The 25645-nt window shown below is 34.3% G+C and overlaps 1 protein-coding gene across 2 annotated transcripts; it reads left to right on the top strand.

Annotated features, from left to right (window-relative positions):
• Positions 1–1215: 1215 nt before the first annotated feature.
• LOC123550350 (uncharacterized) lies at positions 1216–25645 on the top strand. Of its 2 annotated transcripts, XM_045338778.2 has the most exons (7): positions 1225–1353; positions 10723–10779; positions 13251–13808; positions 14593–14703; positions 17031–17269; positions 17485–17572; positions 24679–25645. In XM_045338778.2, exons 1-7 carry the CDS (start codon positions 1287–1289, stop codon positions 24732–24734), a joined length of 1176 nt encoding a protein of 391 aa, XP_045194713.2. In that variant the 5' UTR covers positions 1225–1286; the 3' UTR covers positions 24735–25645. The 2 variants fall into 2 exon arrangements, with proteins under 2 accessions (XP_045194714.2, XP_045194713.2); XM_045338779.2 differs by lacking the exon at positions 10723–10779 and having other exon boundaries at positions 1216–1353; positions 24679–25637.

The following is a 25645-nucleotide window of genomic DNA, read 5'->3' as shown; positions in this document are numbered from 1 at the left end:
TGAGCAAAAAAATCTGCGTCTAAGTTATACAATATGCCGAGGTCTTCCCTTGTAGATAAAGTCGCAAAGGACTCTGTAACTTAAGGTTGCAAGCCTAAATTCACACTATAGCGCTATTCGCATTAAATGGCTGATATTGGTTACCTTTTAACAAAGTAGGAGTTCTTAAAGGTGGTCGGTCACATCTGAGCGGCATTTTATGACATTTTTTAATTTTCATATATTCTATTAGAAATTTATTTAAGGAATAAAAAGACCCATTACACAGAGTTAGATCCCTATTTGAAATTAATATTTTATTACTTTTTATGATTTTTTTTATATAAAAGTATTTAAAAAGTGGATTTTTTTATTTTGATTCAAGTTTTCCATTTTTGTTTGATATATATTTGGATATATCACTTACCTCAATCAAAAGGCAAGTTTTAAAACAGTGTGTATCTTCGGAATTCATCTATTTTCAATTTATCTTGGTTGCGCAATCGAGCTAGACAAAGGAGATAATAATGATTTTATAATCTTGCATTTCTAATAAATGTTGGCAAAAGATGTACTTGTCATGCAGATCTTTGACAACTTTAATATAATAGCGCTTTTATTCATATTATTCCTGTGTTTATTAATCTATACTTACGCTAAAATAATGCTTTTTTGGTTGGGCAGTCAAATCCATTCTATTGCTGCGGGGTCATTAGTGGCGTTCTATGTCCTCCGTATGTCCGTTGCACATCAGGCAGTCTGTATTAGTTAGAGCATTATACTTCTTTTTTGACTGTCTGCTATACAACAGTAATTTGCCTGATTATCTGATTTAGAAGAACCACATTTTCATCATTGCGAGCGTTACAGGCTCGTAAAAATATATCGTTGAAAAAGAGATGAGAACTTTATAATTCTTTTTATGTATTTATCCATTTCAAAATGTTTCCTTTTTGCGAAATGTAATTGCAATGCAGTTATTTTTAAAGTAAAAATGTTTCGCATTTAGTTTATACTAACTTATTCTAGCTCAATTTGATGAAAGCTTCAAGCTTTCGTACTTGAACAATTTTCGAGACCACTGCAGTTGCACATGGTATGCATTGATAAGATAAATATTTCGCTACATCAAATTTATTAACAGGTCATACTCCCACACATTTTCACATTTAAGATAACAGTTTTATCTTTCCTCGTTTTATATATATTACCAAAAATAGACATAATGTCATAAATTTATACAAATCACAATCTTTAAGCCGTACTAAAAACACTTCCGCTTGTTAACCACACATAAAAAAGGAGCTATGGTGTCAGTTATTGTATTCGTTTTCGTATTTCTGGAGATTTTACCTGGTTATTTTTCTGATACAGGTAATTGCTTAAATTATCCTTATTGTTGAAATAATACAGTGTGTGGATGTGCTACATTCGTATAGAGCCTTTTGAAATCAGTATTCCTGTTATGTTCTTCCTTTCAATACCAGTACTGACATATTTTCTAGATGTTACTGGCCACAGAGGAATTAAATGTGGATGGCGAATTTCTAAAGACATTTTGTCCGCTGTTTAGTCGTCATGGAAAATCGACTATTCGTACTCTTAGTTATGTGATGTCTATTAAGCTAAGCTAACCAGACATAAATATTAATTCCTCATGTGAGGGAGCTATTCATCTGATTTACGGAAGATCGGTGGTTCTATCAAAGAAACCTAAAAGAATGTTTGTGGGGGTGGAGGAAGGGGGAAGCGCCTGTCGCCTTGCTCCTCTATTAAAAGCAGGAAAGTATTTTTCAAAAAAGCACCAGAAGTATAAATCACGGAAATCAAAATAACTGCTTTAAATTTATATTGCACATTGAGTAAGCTATTCTAACTTGTTTTTACAAAACAAATTTAATGCAGATTTTAAAAACTCAAGATATGACAGTGTTTAACAGAAACTCGTATTATCAGAGAAAACATTGGCATATAATACAGATGAGTATAATTACACCTACTCTAATCCTACCTAACAGGTACTACAACACATGTTCATAAATGTGGCATTTTGGTAGAAGCAAAACTGTATTATTTCCACTATAAAATAGTAAGTGATATTTGATTTTATTAGCGGGTTGTTAAAAGTTAACTTGTTACCATAAATGAGCTGAAAAAAAACACAACATATGAAGCAGCTCTTTAAGGGTAAATCAAACCCTAATTCTCTGTGTTGTAAAATAAATTATGATAATGTGTAAAACCGTTTACATTGCCACTCAATTGTATAATTGCAAGGGAGTTAGACTAATAGACATCTCTTTAAGTATGATGATTACTCTAAAACTGTTGATTATCTAACAAAGTTAGATGTACAGTTCTCGTTCGGAAAATGATAAATTTTGTCGATTAACTAAAACTTGTAAATTAGCACTTCCTGTTTACATGCAGTTAAGTCTGTTTAATTTCGATTTGTGGGGTACTGAAAATGCAGATTGTACGGTGGTATGTTTAGGACATGCATTTATTTTTTTAAGATTAAATTATCTCGTGCGCACTATATCTTATCTCGAGCGCACGACATCTTATCTTGAGCGATCAACATCTTATTTCGTGCGCACGACATCTTATCTCGAGCGATCAACATCTTATCTCGTGCGCACGACATTTTATCTCGAGCGATCAACTTCTTATCTTGTGCGCACAACATCTTATCTCGAGCGATCAACATCTTATCTCATGCGCACGACATCTTATCTTGAGCGATCAACATCTTATTTCGTGCGCACGACATCTTATCTCGAGCAATCGACATCTTTTCTCGAGCGAACGACATCTTATCAATATATATTAAGGTCCTTTGTGTGAATTCAGGGCATCAGTAAAAACTACGGTGGTATGTTTAGGACATGCAATTATTTTTTTTAGATTAAATTATCTCGTGCGCACGACATCTTATCTCGAGCGCTCGACATCTTATTGTGCGCTCGACATCTTATCTCGTGCGCTCGACATCTTATCTCGCGCGATCAATATCTTATCTCCTGCGCACGACATCTTATCTCGAGCGATTAACATCCTATCTCGAGCGATCAACATCTTATCTCGTGCGCACGACATCTTATCTCGGGCGATCGACATCTTATCTCGAGCGCACGACATAATATCTATATATATTAAGACCCTTTTTGTGTATTTAGGTCATCAGTAAAACATGCGGACAAGTTGATAATTAGGGTCCCGCCTATTCCGGCGTTATTTAAACTTCCCACAAGTAAATGTACATGTTTATAACATCATTTGGGAGAGCAGTGCACATAATTGGTCATCCTATCTTCAAAATTAAATGAACATAATCAAAGTCTGCTTGCTGCATGTAAGAATAGCAACAAATCGCAGTTCTACTGATAAATTCGTGCGGAAAATGTATAAAATTGCATGCATGAATTAAGGGAAAACTCTTCTTTAATAATGAAATTTCTTTAATATATGGACGAGGCCTACATACTAAATCTTTCTTTTTGTCAAGGACTTAAATTTATTTCTTTGCGACATCACTGAATTTTTGCTGCCTTTTTTTTTTATCAGTTTGCGTATTTAAATTATAAGCCTGCAAACACGAAAACGGTTAAAGAAAAATTGAAGAAAAGCAAAAACGGTGGCAGTCTCATATTTTTACTGATGATCTGAATTCACACAAAGGGCCTAAATATAAATTGATAAGATATCGTGCGCTCGAGATAAGATGTTGATCGCTCAAGATAAGATGTCGTGCGCACGAGATAAGATGTTGATCGCTCAAGATAAGATGTCGTGCGCACGAAATAAGATGTTGATCGCTCAAGATAAGATGTTGATCGCTCGAGATAAGATGTCGTGAGTACGAGATAAGATGTTGATCACTAAAGATAAGATGTCGTGCGCTGGAGATAAGATGACATGTGCTCGAGAAGTAGTGCGCACGAGATTATTTCAGCTTAAAAAAATAAATGCATGTCCTAAACATACCACCGTAAAAAAACATCCGACTGCCACCGTTTTTGCTTTTGTTTCGATTATACTTATAACCGTTTCACGTGTTTGCAGGGTTACAATTTAAATACGCATACTGATAAAAAAAAAAGCAGCAAAAAAGTCAGTGATAACGCAAAGAAATAAATTTAAGTCCTTGACAAAACAAAAAAGATTTAGTATGTAGGATTCGTCCATATATTAAAGAATTCCCTTGTTGTCTCTTAATTCATGCATGCAATTTTATAACTTTTCTACGCGAATTTATCAGTCGAACTGCGATTTGTTGCTATTCTAACATGCAGAAAGCATCATTGATTATGTTCATTTAATTTTGAAGATAGGATGACCAATTATGTGCACTGCTCTCCCAAATGATGTGATAAACATGTACATGTACATTGAGAAAGTTTATATAACGTCCGAATAGGCGGGACCCTAATTATCAACTTGTCCGAATGGTTTACTGATGACCTAAATACACACAAAGGGCCTAAATATATATAGATTAGATGTCGTGCGCTCGAGATAAGATGTCGATCGCTCGAGTTAAGATGTCGTGCGCACGAGATAAGATGTTGATCGCTCAAGATAAGATGTCGTTTGCACGAGATAATATGTCTAGCGCACGAGATAAGATGTCGAGCGCTCGAGATAAGATGTCGAGCGCTGGAGATAAGATGTCGTGCGCTGGAGATTAGATGTCGAGCGCTCGAGATAAGATGTCGTGCGCTCGAGATAATTTAATCTAATAAAATAATTGCATGTCCTAAACATACTACCGTAAGATTGATAAAATATTGTTAATCTGTTTTTAATCTAAACATAATTTACGATTTATGGTTAAAATAACTGCTGCCTCTTCTAACGAAAAGCAAAATGCTTAATTTTTGGTAAAAATCGTAACGTTAATAGTGACAAGATTATGAAATATCTTTAATAAACCTATGAAAATGTCAATGTAGAAATTTTTTTATTTGTAAATCTAAGCTAAATATCGAATTTCAATTTGTTTTCAACACATATAATTGTCAATATGTGGTCATATGCCATTCATCCATAATTTCATACATTGATTTGGTAAATATAAAAGTTTGTACTTACTTAGTGTCTAGTCCTACATAGATCAAAACAGTATTTCGCTTCTTCGAATTTCATTTACAAGCTACGTGCATCACATAACAACGTTATCTTTTAATAATATAACGCTATCTTTTAATAGCATGTGTAATATTGAGTTCTGCTCAACCCGGGGCTAAAGGGCGTGGACGGTAGCATATATTTCAACTAACGTCCATGAACAGGCTCAATCAAACCTAGTCTGCAACATTTTCATTTGTGTCGTGTTGAGCGACCTGTGGAGTTTCCAATTTTTCTATTTTAAATTTCATTGTTAAGTAAACATTAACAAATAAACATAATATATCATAACGTATTATACCTCCTTTATTTGTTTGAAGCGTTTTAAATAGTATTTTCAGTTACGTTCTTGTAATCAGTACCAGAACTAACATGTTTTCCGGATCTAACTGTCTCCCCTGTACTGGGTTTCTGCTTTAAACCAACATCCTTCGTTTAACTGCCTACGAAGTAAAATGGATTAAGATCCATGAGAAAGTAACTGTGTTAACAGCTCAGTACTACGACCATCAGACTTGCAAGCACTGGTCAAGTCTTTAAGGCAGTATGTGAGTTATCGTTGTATGTACCAGGTTTAACTCTGAACAAACAAAATTTATGGATGGGCGTTATTATGTCAATATTCTTCATATTTATAAACGGATACATTAAATACCATTGGATTTATACTCTTACTCCCAGCAAATGACTGGTATCCATTTACCAGGTGGATTAACTTAGGTTTATTTGAAAACGAAAATTGTTTTTTATGGCATTTTCATAAACATTTAATAACTTTTACAAAGTCAATTCATTCTAACACGACCTAATTTGATTTCCTATTAAACAGAGACATGATTATTAAACATGTAGCATTTTTTCTAGACTGTAAGATAATTAAACTAAAGCTACCATAAAAGACCTTGAGCATACTTGTAATAAAACTTATGAAGAAACGTTTAAACAACATATAGATACAATACTGATAAGGTTTTACATGCGTTTAAGATACGGAATTTATTGATAATAGCAACAGAATAATGTTTAAATGTCATTTTTTATTTTTTGCATCACTACTTTTCCAACTGATAGTGTAAAACAGAGAATACAATACCCCCTGTTGATATTTTGAAATCATATCCAAATTATCAATTCATTAATTCAAAACGGATAATGATACATGAATTGAAAGTTGTTACTTTTCAACCTATATTATATTGATACATTTTTTTTTCTTTAACGTTTTTATTTTTACAAAGTCAGATAGTGAATTTTGTCGACAGTTATAAATCTTTTTTTTTTTTGTATTTTATAAATCAATATTACTACAACTTTATGCATATCTGTCTAAAAATGAATCATTCTCAAATAAGAAGCACATGTACATAAAATAGACTTGTTTCAAATTTTGTTTTATTTTGATAATAGAAAATGGTTTTTCTGTTGCATATGTATCAAGTTTTATAGTACTATGATTTAGAGACATAACCTAACTCTCATTACACAAGGGAAACAATCTGTTTATAGAGTGAAATTGTTGAGAGAACACCGTTGTTTGTCAATCCTAATCTTGTCCATGATATATCGATGTAATGGTAAAATAAGCTATCTATTTTAGTTCTGCTAGGATAACACAGTCATGCATCATACAGTCCTGGTATTGTTTTCTATGATTTTCTCATATTTCTAGATATTCTTCCCATACTTTGACGCATATATATGGGTAGCAGAGATTGTTCTCTTTCCAGCAATAGCTTCCTCAACATATTTACCTTGTGAAATGCTGTGGGTTTAACTTTTTAAACAAAATAGTCTGTTTGCTGACAAATTTCAACCAAAAATTGTCATATTTCCCCATGGGCATTATATGATTTGATCTTTACATATTTTAATTTTGCTGAAAGTGCAATAATTATACATGATGTTTTCATGCCTAGAGGTAAAAAATGCATGGTTTGTATGTACATAGTCACCCAAGCCTACAATAAAGTTTTAGCGAAGTTGTCTCCCATTTTTTCCAAACAATTTACCTATGATATTTATTTTCAGCTCAAATAATTCTATTTCAGAAAACGTTATTTTAAATATTTTTGGTCTGTATACTTTGATGCAGTTAGCTACACATACATCTAAAATAGCTAGTGCCTACTTGAAGTTTGTACTTTTAGTTCCAATGCCTATATATTACAGTAATTATATACTAAATGTTGTTTTAGTAAAATACATTGAATGTTGTTTTAGTAAAAACTTGTTTCATTTCTTATTTCCTTCTATAGTTTGTAAGTTAAGTGATAAGCCGGTCCATTTAGGTTCGTTAAATTTCTTATCAAAACGCCCCAAATTTTATTATGTCCGAAATTGAAATAACACGTCAGTCAATTTAGGCGACAATACCAGAGGGATTGAAAGTCGACCACCTATAGCTGTTGCCTCCCCTTCATGAGGATCACACCATTTCGGCGAAAATTAAGAAATGACTTTGCAATTATACTGTGTGCTTTTTGTAAGTAGAAACATTAGAAAAATACAAAGATATATTAACATTTATTGAATTAAGTACCAAAACGTTTTAACATTATCGAATGCCATGTAATTTTGCGACATGACCTTTTCCTTCTTTTCCGAGGATATTGTTGTTGTAATGATAACAATCCTGAACGTTCAGAAGAGTCTGATTACTTCTGAAAAGTTCATCCAAAGTTATATTATGCAGATCTGTATCTCCGCTACGCAGCAAAAATTCTGAAATGAAAATTCTCTAAATTTTTCTTCTAAAACTGCATCTACAAAACAATTTCTACACACAGAATCAGCAGATTCCTAAAGGTACAATCGTACTAAATAGGTAATCATGCAGCAATACCGGGCTAGTCGAATAATGGCGGAAAGAATAAATCCTCATTTTTCGCAGTTAAAGTGCAATTATCATATTTTATGTAAGTAAGTTTCTGTTTTTATTTCATTGTGGGCCTATACTCGACCTTTTGGTAGCATTTTCAAGGAGAGGCTTGTAATTTCTTTTTAAAATGGGTCTGGCTATATGTTTCAGGTCTCAGAAGATTGTTAGTTTTATATAGAACATATAGCAAATATTTTTAATACTGTACAGCATATAACATCAACATTGGTACAATGTAAGATTTGTCCAGATATGAGTATAATGGGCTATTTTGGTCAGATTTTAATAGAAAATGAACATTTCATTGCAATTTGCTGCAAAAATTGTGAAAAATCCCCAATAATCACATTTTCGCTCTTTTCGGTGTACTTTCATACAAAACAAAACATCAAAGTTTAAATATTACACATTCATAGTAATTCTTTTTTATATTGGCTTGGCTATGTCTTAAATTACAGCTCTTGGAAAATTGTTAATGTTATATAGAACATATAGCAAAGTTTTTTTAATACTGTACAGCCTAAAGAAATTTAAATTCAAGATTACTGTAATATATTGCGGACAAACAATTTTTCTAGTAGCTTTGCCAGTAAAACTGAAAAAAGAACAAATATTTAAGCCATTAAACATTTATGATTAAATGCTAAAATTTCCCATGACTTGTCCATACCTTTCCCCGTCAATTTTGAGAAAGTACCACAAAATTCCCAATTATTCCAGAGGCCTTTTTCTCCAAAACGCATGAATAGTCCTGGAGTCGAAAGTATTAAAATGACCTAACCCTAAAAGTTTGTGTGGTAGCTTTGATGTGCTGTAGCTGAGTGTTATATGTTGCTTACCTCCACATCAAAATGTCTGAGGTTCTATACCTGATTGAGCCACTGTGGTGTGTCATTTGGCAAGGTACTATGTCACATATGCCTACCATCTTTACATAAAATGTTTCGTTCATATATTCCGTGACAGATGTTTTCTTATTGAATTTTTCATTGTATCAGATCTTTTGTTTTACATGTATCTCTACAAATCTCTTTAAACTCTTTATGTAAAATAAATAGGTATTTACAAGGTGTTTGGAACATTTGCGGACCAAATCTATAATTTTCAGTAAATTACTCTGAATCAAAGTCCAAGATAAACATTAACTGACCATGAACTAAATTAAAGGGATATTAGTTTTTCTATAACAAAAATTAAATCACTGTATAAGAATATTGCCCTTTGTATATTAAGGTATATTTATATATTTATAACACACTAAATAGCCAGCACTATATATTCTATATAAAATGACAAGTTTTCACAATGCTGCAATACACACGTAGACCCATTTTAAATTTCTTTAACTTACATTTTCATGTAGAGCAACATTTATAGTGATAAAATATCCAAAGAAAAGTAGGGGTCATGTTTGATGCAAGAAAAATATTTCTGGTCAAACGGACACACCATAATTTTTACACTGAAATGACAATCACAATTTAGGGTAGGGGTGTATGAATAAATTTCACATGTTAAATCAGTTTGGAGTCTTTTTTCAACATACAAGTGCTACCAGTATGTCAAGTATAGGCATGCAATATGATTTCAACCAATATATAGCAATGATTTCAAGGAAAAATCCTTCTTACAGCAAAAAGAACTGAGAATTATTTGAATCCGCCATTATGCGACTACCATTTTTTCATAGGTTCTCAGGCTATTTAGTGTCTGTATGCCTATATAATGATAATTGTAAAATAAATGACTTAGTTTTAGGTATTTTTGAAATTTGCAACGGCAAACTGAGACACTGGGAAATCTCTGTTAACATTTTCATTTGATAATATTTTCTCTTTCGGCTCACAAAATACTAAAGTACTATCCAGAGAAGTACATAATCCATTTTGGAGAAATGCGCTCAATAGTTGGTATAAATTTGCGACTGTTGCGAAAAAAAAACAACAACAATTTGTTTTATACTCGCCTTTATGGTATAACCATCATTCTAACACGACCAGCAAATAACCTACATATATGTAGAGCTAAATCTGTCTCGGGTTATCCTGCAATAAATCACTCGCGTACAATGACGTCATCCGATCCAGGTGCGTAAAAAGTAGTTACCATTTTTTCTAACACTGTTGATACTAGTATGTCGTGTTAGAATCGAAATAACAAGTTCCCAAGTGTGATTTATCGTAAAATAATCCGAAATTTTCGTTCATATGCGAAACAATATATCACTCAGGCCTACGACCTTCGTGATATATTCTTACGCATAAGAACTCAAACCACGGGTTAGTCTACGATAAACCACGTTTGGGAACTTATTACTTCTTAATTCTAACTTGACCAGCTAATAACCTACAAACTTGTAGAGTAAAATCTATCTCGGGTTATTCTGCAATAAACCGACCTTGAACTATGCTGCGCGCGCACCGTGTTTTAGCCAAATATTGCGGCATAGCAGGCAGTTGTAACTTACATTCAATAAAAAAAAAAACCTTCTGATTCTCGTCTAATGTTATTTGAGAATCGAAATAATACGTATCTAAATAAGGTTTATCGTAGAAAACCCTCGTTTATCGATCTATATATCACTCAGGCCTTCGTGATATACGCATACGCAGAAAAACTCCAAACTCGGGTTATTCTATGATAAACCTAATTTTGATACTTATTATTTCTTAATTTTAGAATTAAAACGGAATATTTAGAAAATTAGTACCGAAACAATATCATCTATATTATAGATTTACTCGACAATGATGGGAATTATAAATTCAGAAGATCTAAAAACCAAGTACACGGTAAGAGGAACCTTTTTAGACTTTCAAATATACCAATCCAATGGAAAAATATAATACTAGGCAAAATGCAAATGAGGTTAGTAAATTTAAGACAAACATGTATTAGAGCCCTTACTTATAACGTTTACTTAAAGATGAAAAAGGCAGTTGTATTTTTATATAATACAATTACAGATACGAAAAGTGTCGTGGTACCGAACAAATTGGTACAACAGTGTGAATTTCCCGGATTTTGTAAGTTTAAGGACTATTGCAAAAACTTAAAAACAGTAAAAGAAATAAAGTTGAAAGATTGTCAATTTAAAATAAATCATAATATTCTTGCTACAAACTCATTTCTACATCTCGTACATAAAAAAGATAATAATTTATGTTCTTATTGCAAAAAACGAGCGAGAAACAATGGAACATACTTTTATTCATGCCCATCGTTTATAATATTTTAGCAGATACTAAACACTGAATGAGAGATGAGTCTAATAAACATGCAAGAAAAACAATTTCTTTTCTCATTTGTTAACAATAACTCTAAAGGAAGTTTTATTTCTTGCGTCAGTGTATATCAAAATACTACAATTTGATACTCGTTTGTTTCATACATAAAACAAAAATTCGTATCAATTAGATATATCGCAAAGATAAACAATGAACTTTGATGAAAATGAATCAATTTTACTTCAAAAACTTTATATTGATTAGTAACCATTACCCTGATGAAGAAACAGAAATTGAAATATCCACTATTGCTAAAATGTTAGGTGTTAAATCCAGTGATAGTAGGAGAAGGGAACCACTCACATTATGTGTGGAACATTAAGAGTTGCTGCTGTCCGTACGTCTGTCCGTCCGTCTTTCCGAACGTACGTACATCACGAAATCTTGTGTGTCGAACTCCTCCCATACTATTAGCCTGGTTTTCTTCAAACTTTCACAGATGAACAAGCTACATAGGCAGATGACCTTAAAGGAAGGATTTTATTTCTGTCAATATTTTTACCACATGGAAAATAGATAAAAGTCTTGTATGCCGAACTGCTCTTACGACCTCATGTATGATAATTTTCAGACAGCTTATAAAGAGGATAAAAGGAAGAGAAAAACAGAATGATGGCATTATAAATCATTGAGTGGGTCAGTCAAAGTTAAAGATAAATTTTATTTTAAAAATAGCTTGGTATGACTGAAATGTTGATTATGGGTAGACTGTTTTCTCCTACGAATTAAGATTTATTTTAGCAATTTCTATACTTATTCTAGCATAAAACTGCTGTTGGGGTATTTTAACAGAAGGGAAAACGTGTGTTAACAGAGAGATTTTCGCGCTCACGTGAACACAATTTTGTATATGCGCGTTCCGTTGCTAAACGTAAACGTATTACAGCCCCAAAACGGATAATTGAACAGAAAATGACGTCAACGTGAAAAAAAAACATGCGTTATCCCTAGAGTAAAATCTGAACATGACCTACTTAATTCTGTATAACAAATCTGATCACTTTCGATTAGTGGATTGAGGAACATTTTTTGACGTTTTTTTTTTAAATTGTCAGAATTATTAGCGAAAAGCAACACATTATGCCAGGATTTTCTTTAGCTAATCAAAAATACATATCGATTAATAGTTTTCTTTGTTTTTTGGAACATTTGCTTTGAACTTAAAAAAAATAATACCGGTATATGGAACAAAGCCAATATTTGGACATCAGGAAAAAGCCTTGTCGGCGATCTTGTTAACTGGCAGAATATGCCAGTAAGCAATGTCAAGAAAGGGTCAATATGGGCACCGCCATTTCGGATTTTGCAGCAAGATATAACTTTTGTTTAAAGTTTTGATAATCACTAATCATATACTAGTAAGGCCGACGGGTTTTAATCAAGGTCGGCCATAAGACCGGAACAAATCATTTTTGGAATAAGCTAACCGTACAGAGCCATAGAAATGTGTATTTTATGTGACAGGAAGAAATCTATATGAGTAACACAGAAAAAGTTTAATGTTCACAGGTCGCTCAACACGACAAAAATAAAAATGTTGCAGGCTCGGTCTGATTGAGCCTGCTCGTGAACGGTAGTGGAAATGCATGACTTACGGCGGGTTGATTGTGTAAGGTGGAGCGCCTTTCTCCACATTTAAAGCTGTGGATGTCAACATATGACCTAAACTGTGTCGATATGACTCTACAAAACACAAAAGCGTTGTGAAAAATGCATTCTGTTTCCGTAAACCATTTTCTAAGTCAAGAAATATTGCAGTTCATGTCCAGGCTATCGATGAAATTCGAGTGTGATATCGTTAAAATCTGCACATAAATACTCTGTTGTTCTTTTTTACGGGGATGTCATATGTATGTAAGAACATTTTGGCATGTGTCGCTTCATATACTGCTTCTATTTTCAGATTCTGATTGATCGTCCACGCATGGAAATAAAAACAGTTACAATATTTGTGATAAGAAAGCTTTCTTTTTCAGAGATTCAACCAAATGATTATCAGCAGATATGCTCGCCATTTAAGGCTTATATCATCTGGGACCGTAGCAAGGGGAAAGACGCATTTGATGTTCAAGTACATTATGTTCTACAAATTATAGAAAAAACACCTGAAGGAACCAGTATTCGTTTGGACACGGTAGATAAAAAGTTCAGAAATATAATAGACTTTATTAAAGACAACGACGAAAAGAGAGTCTGGAGATATAGTATTACTAATGTTACTCGCAGAAAATCCGAACATGATATAATTTCATACAAATCTTTAAAGGAAGCCATATCAAACAGCTTTCAGAAAAGTGAAAAGGCAGCTGAAGAAATATTTTTCATTGTTAATAACAACTCAAAGACAGATGACGAAGAAAAGGCAATGAAAGAGTTGAAGAGAAGAAAGGTGTTTGTTGTACTCGTATTTGACGGAACCAAAAGTCCACAATCCGAATTCTGGGCTAATCTCGCCACAGATATACATCATGTTCTTGAACCAAATAAAAATACTGATGCGAATGCAGATGCCTTTCTGAACCTACCATGTCGAGGTAATAACATGTGTATTTAAGCTAACTATTGCTACTTTTATTTGAGACCTTTCTGGACCTATCATGTCGCGATAATAGCATGACTGCTTATTTAAGCTAACCATTGCTAGTTTTATTTGTGACCTTGATCTTCAGAGTATAAAATATTTAAAACAAAATAGCATGGAATACTTTAAAAAGCAAAAATGTTTCATTCATAAAAATAAGCAGTCTTAATTAATATTAATCGTGATCTATCTGATATAAATAAAAATTCAATCACTCCCTGTTCTTACAACAGAGGATGAATGGAAGACATTAATTCTGCCACACTGAACATATACTTGCGTTGAATGAAAATATATAAACTTAACCCTAACCTTTAATCCCTCTATTATACACTCAGTGCGTGAGTACATCCAACAGGGACGGTTTTTTGTATTGATTTGGGTTTACCGCCTTTTTTCAACAGTATTTTATCTTGATAACAGCGGGAAAACAGCCTAACCAGTATTCCTAATTACTAGCACAAACCTGTTCTCCGCAAGTAATTGCCATCTTTCCCACATGAGTCAGAGACGAATGATTTCGGATACAAAGTCTTTTATCAGTCGTGACACAGAACATAGGACACGCCCTGGGATCGAGTTCACGATCCCGCAATCTGAAGATCTGCGCTATCCCTTTTGAGCTAAGTTTGCGGGTTAGGGGCGAATTAATGTTTCCTTGAAAGTCGTAACAATTGGCATATGAGCATATTGTAGTCACTCTAGCATTTAATCATTATTTTTCTTTCTTGATACAGATTCGAGACTGTATTGTGATACTGACCTGTACTGGAACGGCACAGGATGTTCCAAATGTTCGTTCATATGTTCACAGATACCATCTGAATACTGCCAGATCGAGTGTCCTTGTATGTTTATTTTCAATATAATACTTTCATATCTAATTATATTTCTTTTGCTGTAAAGAATACGATTTCTTAATTTTAAATTTGATGAAAGGAACGTTTGGTGCCGATGTTCCACATACCTTCACACTTTCTGCACTATTCGTTAAAAGTAAAACTTTTGTTAGGCTTGCTTTAATACAGAAGTTAAATTTATTGTTACATGACATGTATGTACTATTAAGTAAGACATGTCTACACAAAAAAGTCATCATTTTACATGGGAGATTCTAGTTACTCAGGAAAATTTCTTTCCAGCTGTTACATCACATTTTAAAATTTATTTTATCGCTTACTCCTAACACATGTCTAAACAAAAGGTTTATACATGTATGTCAAAGGGTCATATATTTATGAATGTCAAATAATTGTCTGCTTGTTTGGACCGTGTTCCGTTAGGGCCAGCGCCTGCTCCCTGTGAACGCGAAGCGCGAAGGTACGACGGTACGATGGCGAAGTTAACAGAGAAAATACGATGGCGTAGCGCGACAGTACGATGGTAAAACTACGATGGTGAAGTGCGACAGTGCGATGTCGAAGTGCGACAGCGCGATGGTGAAGCGCGACAGTATGATGGCGAAGCGCGAGGGTACGATGGTGACACTACGATGGTGAAGAGCGACAGTGCGATGGCGAAGCGCGACATTACGATGGTTAAGCGCGATAGTGCGATGTCGAAGCGCGACACTACGATGGTGAAGCGCGACAGAACGATGGCGAAGCGCGACAGTAAGACGGACTGTCACCATCGTACTGTCGCGCTTCACCATCGTACCGTCGTACCTTCGCGCTTCGCGTTCACAGGGAGCAAGCACTGGCTCTAACGGAACACCGTATGTTTGTAATGTCGCTACTGTACTCTGTACTTATGTGTGACAGGGCGCCTATAACGTTAATAAGGTTGAGCTATTTATTGCCCAACATTACTCTGGGGGTTATACAGTATGTTTGTCCTTCCGTCTGTCGAGAAAATTATTTGTGTAACAGTTGTCTCAAAAATTATTTGAGCTACCTTCATTTCAGTTTTCTGGAATGTTATTCAACTTTTGAAGTTGTGCACCGTAGACAAAGTGCTCAACGTATGGGAGTATAATCGCCGTGTCAGTCGTCAGTGGCCGTCATCCAAAAGATGCAAAAAATGTAAAAACAAAATGTCAAAAGGATCATAGACACCTTGTTAACGCTCTATAGACAATTTGTCCTACTAGATATGTACGTTTTTGGTCAGACTGTTTGTCCTTACGAAGTCTAGAGTAGGTTTGACATAGGGCCTTGAAAGGTGAAAAATATGTCGCTAAGTCGTCAGAGAAAAATATTAACACTACATTTTCAAATTGATCTATATGAAACCTTGCCGTAATCTTTGTCTTCTAGGTCGAGCGCTAAACTGGGTTATCTTGTATAAATACAAGGCCAAGAAAGTGAAATCATAAAAACTTCCTTAATTTACACTCTAGCCATATTTACTACTGGATCTGAAATTAACCTTGTAAAGATTGAACAGAATCAAGTCTGATTAAAATCATCCCCTATTAATGCTACGCATTGGATCTGAGGACAGGCTGTTGAGACTCATGTTCACCAAGCATTGCATTTTGAAAGTGAAAGTAGAAGTTAAAAAAGATCTATATCTAATCTAGGATTTCAGTTTAAGATTAGATTATCATGGATTTTTAATTCTTATAGCTGCGCCCTAGGGTTTTTGTTTAAATAAGAAAGCTTATGGAAACACACGATATGTAGTTGTTTTTCTTTTTTTCACAATTGAACAGGGTACCGGAGGTAAACTGCTTTAAAAATAAATCTTTATATCAACTTCGATAAAGACATGTTCCTCCGTTGTGTATTGGTCAACAACGCAGGAAAAATCTTTTTCCGCGAAGGTTTGGGTTCGAATCCTGATTCGGGCGTGATTTTTCCTTGATATCACATTTTTAAAGATAGTTCAAAAACAAAATCTCTTGTTCTTGTATTCATAATATGACGAAACCTTTATTCTAAAGAAAAATTAGTTTAGCCAAAATCTACAGTCCAGTCCCTCTGACCCAAAACGCTACTGAAACAAGTCGTCAAACTGGTTCAAGTAAAAATAGATTGGTGGAAATAAAAATAGTCATATTGGAAAATGCGATTACACAGAAAGATAGATTACTTTAGTCAGATTGTAATAGAATCTAGATTTAATTTGTTGTGATTTGTTAATAACCAGTTGAGTAGACAAACAATGCCGCTGTTTTGCTATGTTTTCCCTAACAACAATAAACTATGCAGGCCTGTTTGTATATTTTCAGATTTCGACCAGTTCACAGGGGATGTTGAGAAATCAGATGAACTGCCTGATTCGCATGGTTGCACATGTACCACCACTACGATAGTCGTCCTTATATTAATCATCATAATCCAATGTATTTTAATTTTTATTTTAATTTTGAAAATCTGTTTTCCATCACAAGTCTTGAATTTATTTCAAAGAATCATGAGCCGTCTGAACAAACGAAGGGAGCCGATTCCAGAAGAAGAGATAGCCCAGGTAGGTACCCTACTAGAGAAAGGACAAATTGTTTCTGATATTTTCTTTGTCGTATTTGCCTCTTCATTTGTTATAGCTATGCAAGCAAATCAAACCACTATACATTTTGTATTATGTATTGTGTATGAATTCACTCGCATAATGTGACACAGTTTTCACAAGTACGTACCAAGGTAATCTGATATGAACAGTATCCTTCTGATTTTATGTTTTAGGGAAATCGAACCCACCTTCTCGGTGACATAGAAGAAGGGACTTTAAACAAGAATGGCAAACGTGATGAAACCATGGCAACTCAAACTGGTAAGTGTAATGAACAAAATTTTAGCACTTCTTGACGTAAACAAAATAATCACAAAAGTCATAATCCTAGCTGAATGATCAGGATCATACTTCAAGGTTAAAGATTTAAGGTAGTTTTTTTGTGTCTGGTCCTTTACCTTTCTGCATGAATGGATATACAAATAATTTTCCACAAACATTTACCAGATACTAAACAAATTGACACGTACATGACTTCAAACCCAGAGCTTCAAAGAGCAAAGGTAAAGCATTGAGGTATTTCTGTTTAATGAGTGATCGTATTCGTTCCGTGACCCCTAAACGAGCTTCCACCAAAACATGACAACCTGTTTCGTGCAATATCGTTACATAAAGGTAAATGCCATACGTAGAGATCGAAAATTTCAGACTATAATACTTTACTGTATGACTTCATCATAACAAGAAAACCATTCCTATGAAAGATTAGGATGACTGTCTCAAAAGTTACGGTCGCACAAAAATAATACTTGAAGGAAGTTCAGTGTCCGATGTTTAGCATTTTCGTAAGGTTATCCGTTTGAATATCATTCGCCTCAAGAAGACACTCAGAGCACTTGTTCACAGGTCATCGTAACTGTAGAAATAGATGATTATTCAAATAACATTTACGCACAATTACATAAGCACTAGATATCATGCCACGTACAATATCACATTCTAGCTCAAAGTCAAGGTCACACTTCCAACATATTCAAATATTCAAAGTCACAATATGTTTAAAGCTGCAATAAGCACTCCAGGTTTTTCCATTTCTGCTTATAAAAAAAAACGATTTTTTTTCTCTTAGAGTTACTTTAAAATTTATCGTTTTTTGTATACTATGTAACCATTTCATACACTAACTGCAAAATATCACACTTCTACTATTTTTGCACCATATTAATTTCAGATTGTATAGACTGCATGTCTATTAGGATGTTTTAAGACATCTAATATTTAACTGCTATATGTGAGCCTTGTATGAATATTAATGATAACTTCATGATGAAGTCCTTTTGGATTGACAATGATAGTTTATGGCTAATTAAAGGAGAGAAGGGGAAAAAAGTTTCTGTTTTATATAAGTTCTAAATTTAAAATGCTTGAACTGTTAGATGATGTCCTTTTCTTAAACGCTACACTTAATGCAATACCTTAATGATGAATATAACAAACTTAACGCGTAAATGGTGATCCTTTTCATGTTTAGGTAGTTTTGCACGTCTGTTACAGTGGGAGTCATTGCTTAACGACAATTATCCTGATATCCTAGAGTAATTTTGTTCGTAAAACATGACACGACTAAATACTAAGAAATAATCCGTGGTGGAAACTTCCCGATCGGGTAATCAGGGCTCCCCCTACTTGTTACTTTAAAAAGACATTTTTCCCGTTCTGGTCAGAAAAATGTATTGGTGCATACGAATGATCAAATTATAGAGATTATGATAATACCACTGTACACAAAAACGTTCTTCTAAAATTCTACCGTTCAGAAAAGTCTTGTTATTTTTCATTTGTCATCAAAGTAAGCATATTTGCTCAATCTTTGCTCGAAACTGCATTTCCCGAATAAGAAACTCAAATTCACCATTGAGAAATGTAGCAATTTACTGTTTAACTGTTAACTTCCCAATCGGGAAATGTTAAAACAAAAAGACGAGTAATTATAACTATTTTTATTAAAACTCTGAAGACAAAACTTTTGCACAAAACTCAAGTCTGTGATTAAAGAACCACCACGACCTAGTGATCTACTTTTCCCTCCCATATGAACTATGTGCAAATCATTCTGATAATACTGGTATAATACAGCTATTCTACAAGAAGACAGGTGGAGAATTAAGACCTTCCTTGAATTTGTGTGTTTTCAAACTTCATCTGCAAACTTATTCAGTCATGTTCTTGTCAGTATAGTTTTATAACATACATTAATAATTGTCTTACACGGTAGGAACAAAGTGTGGCCTAAACCCACCTTAATACACCAAGAACTGTGCATACTGCTACATTAATGTAATAATACATTTAGATATTAAACACATTTTCTTGGCCTTTTATATGTCACTGTCAATTTATAACTAGATACTTGTTATTTCTCATTTTCTTCATGCAAAGCATGTACAATTACATGAACCATCATGGAAATACAAAAGAATACAGTTATTTTGTGGTGCCTCTTTAAGTTAAGGTTGTCTCTATGTTTACAATTGCTCGTGCACGTACAAATAATTTGGATTTTTCATTTTATACATTAATTTTTAATATATCCCTCTGCCGAAGAGCCATTATTGTTCTCAATAGCATCCCTGACATATGGAATCAAAAGTCCTTGCAATGATCCGAAATGAAATATTTTTAGCATCTGCCAAGATTTGTTATTATCCGGACAGAGTGTGAACGACATAAAGCGTTTTTCTGACTTAAACGCCATAAAAACAAGACTTTTTAAAAAGGTTTCCCAGTTCAGTTAAAAAAATGTTTCATCATGGTTATCTAAAAATGACTACCGAAGCATACATCTTATTGTCAGCTTTGGTCAAGTTTTTCCCACTACTTGATTATCAAAAGCCACTGTGCAATCAGATTTAGGAAATGCTATGGCGTTAGTGCTCTGAGACAGTAAAAGTTGCTCAATAAAGGATTCAGATTTATGCTAAGCTTCATACTGAACTAGGTTCGAAATGAAAGACAATCGTTATGCAAGACTGAAGTAAGGCCTTCTGAAAAGGCAATAGCAACTTTATTTCACTTCAGTTTGTATACTTTCAAGTTGAGCTGCATTCACAAATCCACATCATTGTACATAGATTTTAGTATATTACAGTCATCTATAACAGATTTGGCTTCTGATTTTCCAAGGGTGAAAGCAGGATTTTCTTTTTCTGAGGCAGGAAAAAAGGTTTAATAAAGACATTATCACCAGAAAGAAAGATCTAAAACTTAATACTTAAACAATCCTATTAAAATGCCATTTTTAATTCTATATTTCTGTGGTCGCAAAGTCCTTTAATTCGCTTATAGGACCATCTGTTTCAATGCAAAATGAACATATACATACACCATAAAAACCACAGGCCCGGACCCAGAAATATTTGACTGAGGGGGCACAAGTCTAGAGTGGAGCCCCACCAGAGAGGCTCATATCGTAAAAAAAGGGGGGTAGGTACGGGAGGGGGTCGTGTTAGGGGGTCACGGTGGTCTCCCCTGGAAATATTTGGAAATACAGGTATAAAATAGAGGCCTCTGGTGCATTTTTGCCTAGATGTATAGGTACGGAAGGAGGTATTCCGTCAGTAAAGAGCTGGAATGCGGGGTGTGGGTCGGAGAGGGGGGGGGGGGAGCTTTTTTTCTTTGTCAAATGCAAAATCAATAGCAATGAAATATTTTAGATGGAAGCAATATTTTTTCAGATTTGATCAAACCTGAATGATTTTCATTGCAGGTACATGTAGTATTTATGAATACACATGACTTCTATTTTTTAAAGAAAACTTTAATTAAAGAAACTGTATTTCTACATAAAGTCAGTAGCTGACATAAGTACGATCTACATTTCTACAAAACTGTCTTGTCAGTGTGCCTACATTTTCTAGGTTAATAATCAATACACAAACACACTGAAATATCAATGGTTGTTGGTATGTTATGTGTTACTGTTCATACAAAATGAATGACAGGTTTAAGCTGTCAACATGCAAATAATGATTTCACATCTCGTATAAGAAAACAAAATAGTGTACTAATGCCTCTATGATTAAAGAAATACATTTTATATCATTTGAAAAGGAAACTCGATTATTAGATCACCTAACTGTTTAAAGACGCGCCACAAAATAACTGTATTCTATTGTATTTCCATGATGGTAATTATACATAATTTGCATGAAAAAATGAGAAATACAAGTATATACTAACATTTACAGTGGCATATATAAGGCCAAGACAATATGTTTGAATTTAGCATTACGCACAGTATTTGATGAATTAGAGTAAGATCACACTTTATTTCTATAGGGTAAGGTAGTTACTAATCATCTTGGAAAGAGATTGACTGAATAAGTTTGCAGATAAAGTTGTCAAAACACATTAAGGCATCGCCACAATGGCGGCCATGAAAATATGAACTGATATTGAGCTGTGACTGTGGCGATGCCTTAATTCAGGGAGTACCTGAATTGTCCTATCATCATCATGCAATATAGCTGTATTTTTACTAGTATTATCAGAACGATTTTCACGACTTTCATGTGGGAGGAAGAAGTATGTCACTAGCCTAGGTTGTGGTGATCATTTAAACCACTTTTTAAAGAACTGCACTTGGTCTTGTTATTGGGAACCTACTGTAAACAAACTGAGAAAATTATGGTAAATTGTACATACATACATTGCAACTGTAGCAACTTAATGACTTAATATCAGTAATTCTAATATGACAATGATATTTATATCAGCAGTTACTGTACTATTAAATATCCTTACGCATCAAATTATTAACCGAAGCCTCTGTTTGTGATTCTATGTTGTTAGTCAATGTTAGTAACTTGACTTTGCCACATTCAGTGCATTAAGTTCCAACATGTAAAACACAGTCTTTACAATATGTGGATGTCGTGTACTGTTAATCTTTGCAACTTGTCCAGTGGCAAAAACTCCTTTGGGTTGGATTTCACATTGTTTAGCGAATTAACCTCCAATACTTTTGGAAGTCATTTTACCTTTTCCAAACAGGAAATTTAATTTCTAATTCAGGAAATGCAGATTTTGCACTAAGAATTTAAGTCGAAGAGCTATTTTCGAGGCCAATTGAAAAACAACAATACCATCTAAACAAATTCTGAACGGTAGAATTTTAGAACTTCACTGCTTGTGTATAGATTCTAATGGCACCATCAATATTTCTGAAACTTGAAATTCCTTATGCATTGATCAGTTTTCTAACCCTATCAAGAAACGGTGATTTTGTTTCTCGAACGGAAGAAAATGTCTTAATAGGGAATTGGGATCGACCCCTCTATGGTAACATGCGATATACCGAATGAGATATATACTATCGAATTAAAAAATGTGTACTACCGGCACGTGCATAGAGTCTGACTTCGGATTCTTTGGAAGAGTATGCTTTTTACTTGTGACTGATAAGCGTCCACGTACCTTGTCCGAACCGCAACGTCTTGCACATCGGTATACATATGGAAATATGGTATATATACACGTAGTGTGCACTTGTAAACGAAAACACCTAGTGAGGACAATTCGATCACTGGTGCCAGACCAGAAAGAAAATGCCTCTGTACATGTTATATCCTACCCCTTGGTATTCTATAAGAACCATGGTCATCAACGGGAAAATATACTAACCCGTTTCAATCGCGCATTTCATACCTAAAGCACGCAGTTCGGTAAATGTTTACTATGGATATCAAACAAGTGGTAATTTATCTTCCATTGTGTACCGGTCACATTTCTTCAGTACTTCTTATCTTACAAAAACAACGCATAGTTTATAGTTTTTTCAACGTTACACAAAAAACTTGCTTGACCTTCCCTGGTGAAGTTCCGTTCTAGATTACAAAACCATTCTGACTGGCTGTTGTGAAAATGTATGTCAATCGTCATTTTACTACACGTGTTCGCTGTTATGTGAAAATGCAGCATAAATGTGCAAAATGTATAAAATAAACAGAACAGATGTAGACCAATGTGTAATTTCAAATTAAAAATCATATACAAGATGAATTTCATTCATTATTTCGAGTTTTAGTGTAAAATTGTGATTTTTTTAATTCTGTTTTTGTTTGTTTACGTTCCGCCTAACATGTGCACACTGCCGTGACCTCTAGACCTGATGTTCATTAGGGAAGGTCACGCAAGTTTTTTCTGTAACGTTGACGAAAACATAAAATATGTTGATAATCTCAGCAATATGGAATATTGAGACAATGTGACTTCAGCACATTAGAAGATAAATTATCGCTTGTTCAATATACTAGGTACCCATTCGCCGAACTGTTGAGAAATGTACGATTGAAACGGGTTAGTATATTTTCCCGTTCATGACCATGGTTCTTATAGAATACCTAGGGGTAGGGTATAACATGTACAGAGACATTTTCTTTCTGGTCTGGCACCAGTGGAATCGATCCTACGCGTAGCGACGAAATTCGGGACAAAAACCGGGATCGACATGCGATATACCGAATTACTAACGAATTAAAAATGTGTACTTCCGTGCTGTCATTACACAGTTCTTTTCAAATGTTATGGGATAAGTTGAAGTACCTCGGATCGATTCCCGATTGAGGCAGTGCCTTATTTCATATTATAGTGACAAAAAGGGAAAGTCCCGATTTCCTAATCGGGAAATTTTCCCCACTTATAATATATACCAAAAAGTGATTTTATCGTTAAACAAACTTACTGTTTGGAGATCAGATGCGAAGGAATTACACTACGAGGGCACAGAGTGATATAATAACATGTGTTTGAACGACATACAATTTTACTCAAGAGAAAATCACTGTTAGAGACATATTATTTTGATTATATCTCGGATAATTGTCAACTCTCGCCAAACATCTGTCTGTAATCCAGTGTGCCGATATGGTGTTTTAATTGGAAAGAAAATCGGTTTGTGTGAGAGTAATTGTCTACATAATTACAGTGAAAATTTTTGCTGGTGAACTAGATCCAAAAAGTATTTAAAAAACCATCTTCAAAGTTCTGTTTTCATTACCGACAAAAGTGTCACAATTAAACACATAGACCTACGTTCAGTTTTTAAAATGACTTAAGCAAAACATCACACGTACTACCCTATTTTTATTGACTGAATTAGATTTATACAATGTTCAAGTGATAATTTTGGTCGAATCTGAACTGTAGAAATTGATCGTGCAGAACTATCTTAAAAACTTGTTGTTGTTTTTTTTACAAATATTAAATACTTAAAATGTTATATCCATATTGTATTATTAGATATTTCACACTGAAAATGAAAATTTATCACAAAAAAATGAATATATAGGGCTTCATGATGGCTTTTGCTATTAAGTATTTTACTCTATTTTAGCATTGCAATATTCCTCTCTCCTGTTTACTTTAAGGTGGCAGGATGCGACGAAGGAAGAAGAAGAAGAGAATGAGGCATACCATACCATGATTTTTCAACAGCTGAAAAGATAATAAAAAAGAAACATTTCTGTTAAACATATAATTCATTAAAGTTATGCATAAAAGTTGTGTAACTGGCAGTAACGTATTCTGTATTTGTACAACTAAAAAAGTATCAAAGCTTGAAAATACCATTGATAGAGAATACTTATTTGCTTAAGTGAGAGATCAAAGTATCTTTCACTGAGTGAACACGCGATGCAATATTTTCACGAGTGACATAACCACGAGTTAAATATAAAATATGGTGTTAACGAGAGGCGGACAAACTATCGGGTGATCTGGCACCATTGCCAGGTGTCCGGGTCAGGAATGGTGATCTGGGACCATTGTCGGCTATCCGGGCCAGTGTGGTGATCTGGCACCCTATAGAATTTTAGCACAGGGTGCCAGATCACCATCAAGATGGGTGCAAGACCACCATCCGGATGCAAGATCACTATCCGGATGCCAGATCAGCATCCAGGAGGGTGCCTGATCACCATCCGTGTGCCAGATCACCACCCGGGTGCTAGATCGCCATCCAGAACAATGGCAGAGTTTTTATCAGTACACAATATTAAGAAAAAGTACTGTCATTAGTAAAGAAATGAAGTAGCCCAGAAAAGTGCCATTGTGTTTGAACTTTATCTAATGTGAGTTTTGCTATCAGCAGGGGCACTTTGGACATAGGGGTGAACTCTTGCAACTCTGACGTAGCGCCGGTCCGTGTATTACTCCTCCATTCCGCCTCCAGTGTTTACTTATTCTAAGAGTCTTAATGTTAATGTAAATGTAAATGTTAATGTTAATACAGTTTTAAGACCTAGTAATTAGTTGCGAGAAAATACGCAAACGTGGCCTTTGAATTTGAAGTTATTATCACACACACACACACACACACACACGCACGCACACACA

This window comes from Mercenaria mercenaria, chromosome 6, assembly GCF_021730395.1.
Source record: "Mercenaria mercenaria strain notata chromosome 6, MADL_Memer_1, whole genome shotgun sequence".
In the NCBI taxonomy this organism is placed as follows: domain Eukaryota; kingdom Metazoa; phylum Mollusca; class Bivalvia; order Venerida; family Veneridae; genus Mercenaria; species Mercenaria mercenaria.
The sequence above is the reverse complement of the archived record's forward strand: the minus strand, read 5'-3'. Positions and strand labels throughout refer to the sequence as shown.

What these genes read in the sequence shown, in the direction of transcription:
- LOC123550350 (XM_045338778.2), top strand. Translation starts at nt 1,287, where the DNA reads ATGGTGTCAGTTATTGTATTCGTTTTCGTATTTCTGGAGATTTTACCT. An exon ending in TGGTTATTTTTCTGATACAG is followed by an intron (nt 1,354 to 10,722) that starts GTAATTGCTTAA and finishes TCTATATTATAG; the next exon opens with ATTTACTCGACAATGATGGG. An exon ending in CTGCCAGATCGAGTGTCCTT is followed by an intron (nt 14,704 to 17,030) that starts GTATGTTTATTT and finishes GTATATTTTCAG; the next exon opens with ATTTCGACCAGTTCACAGGG.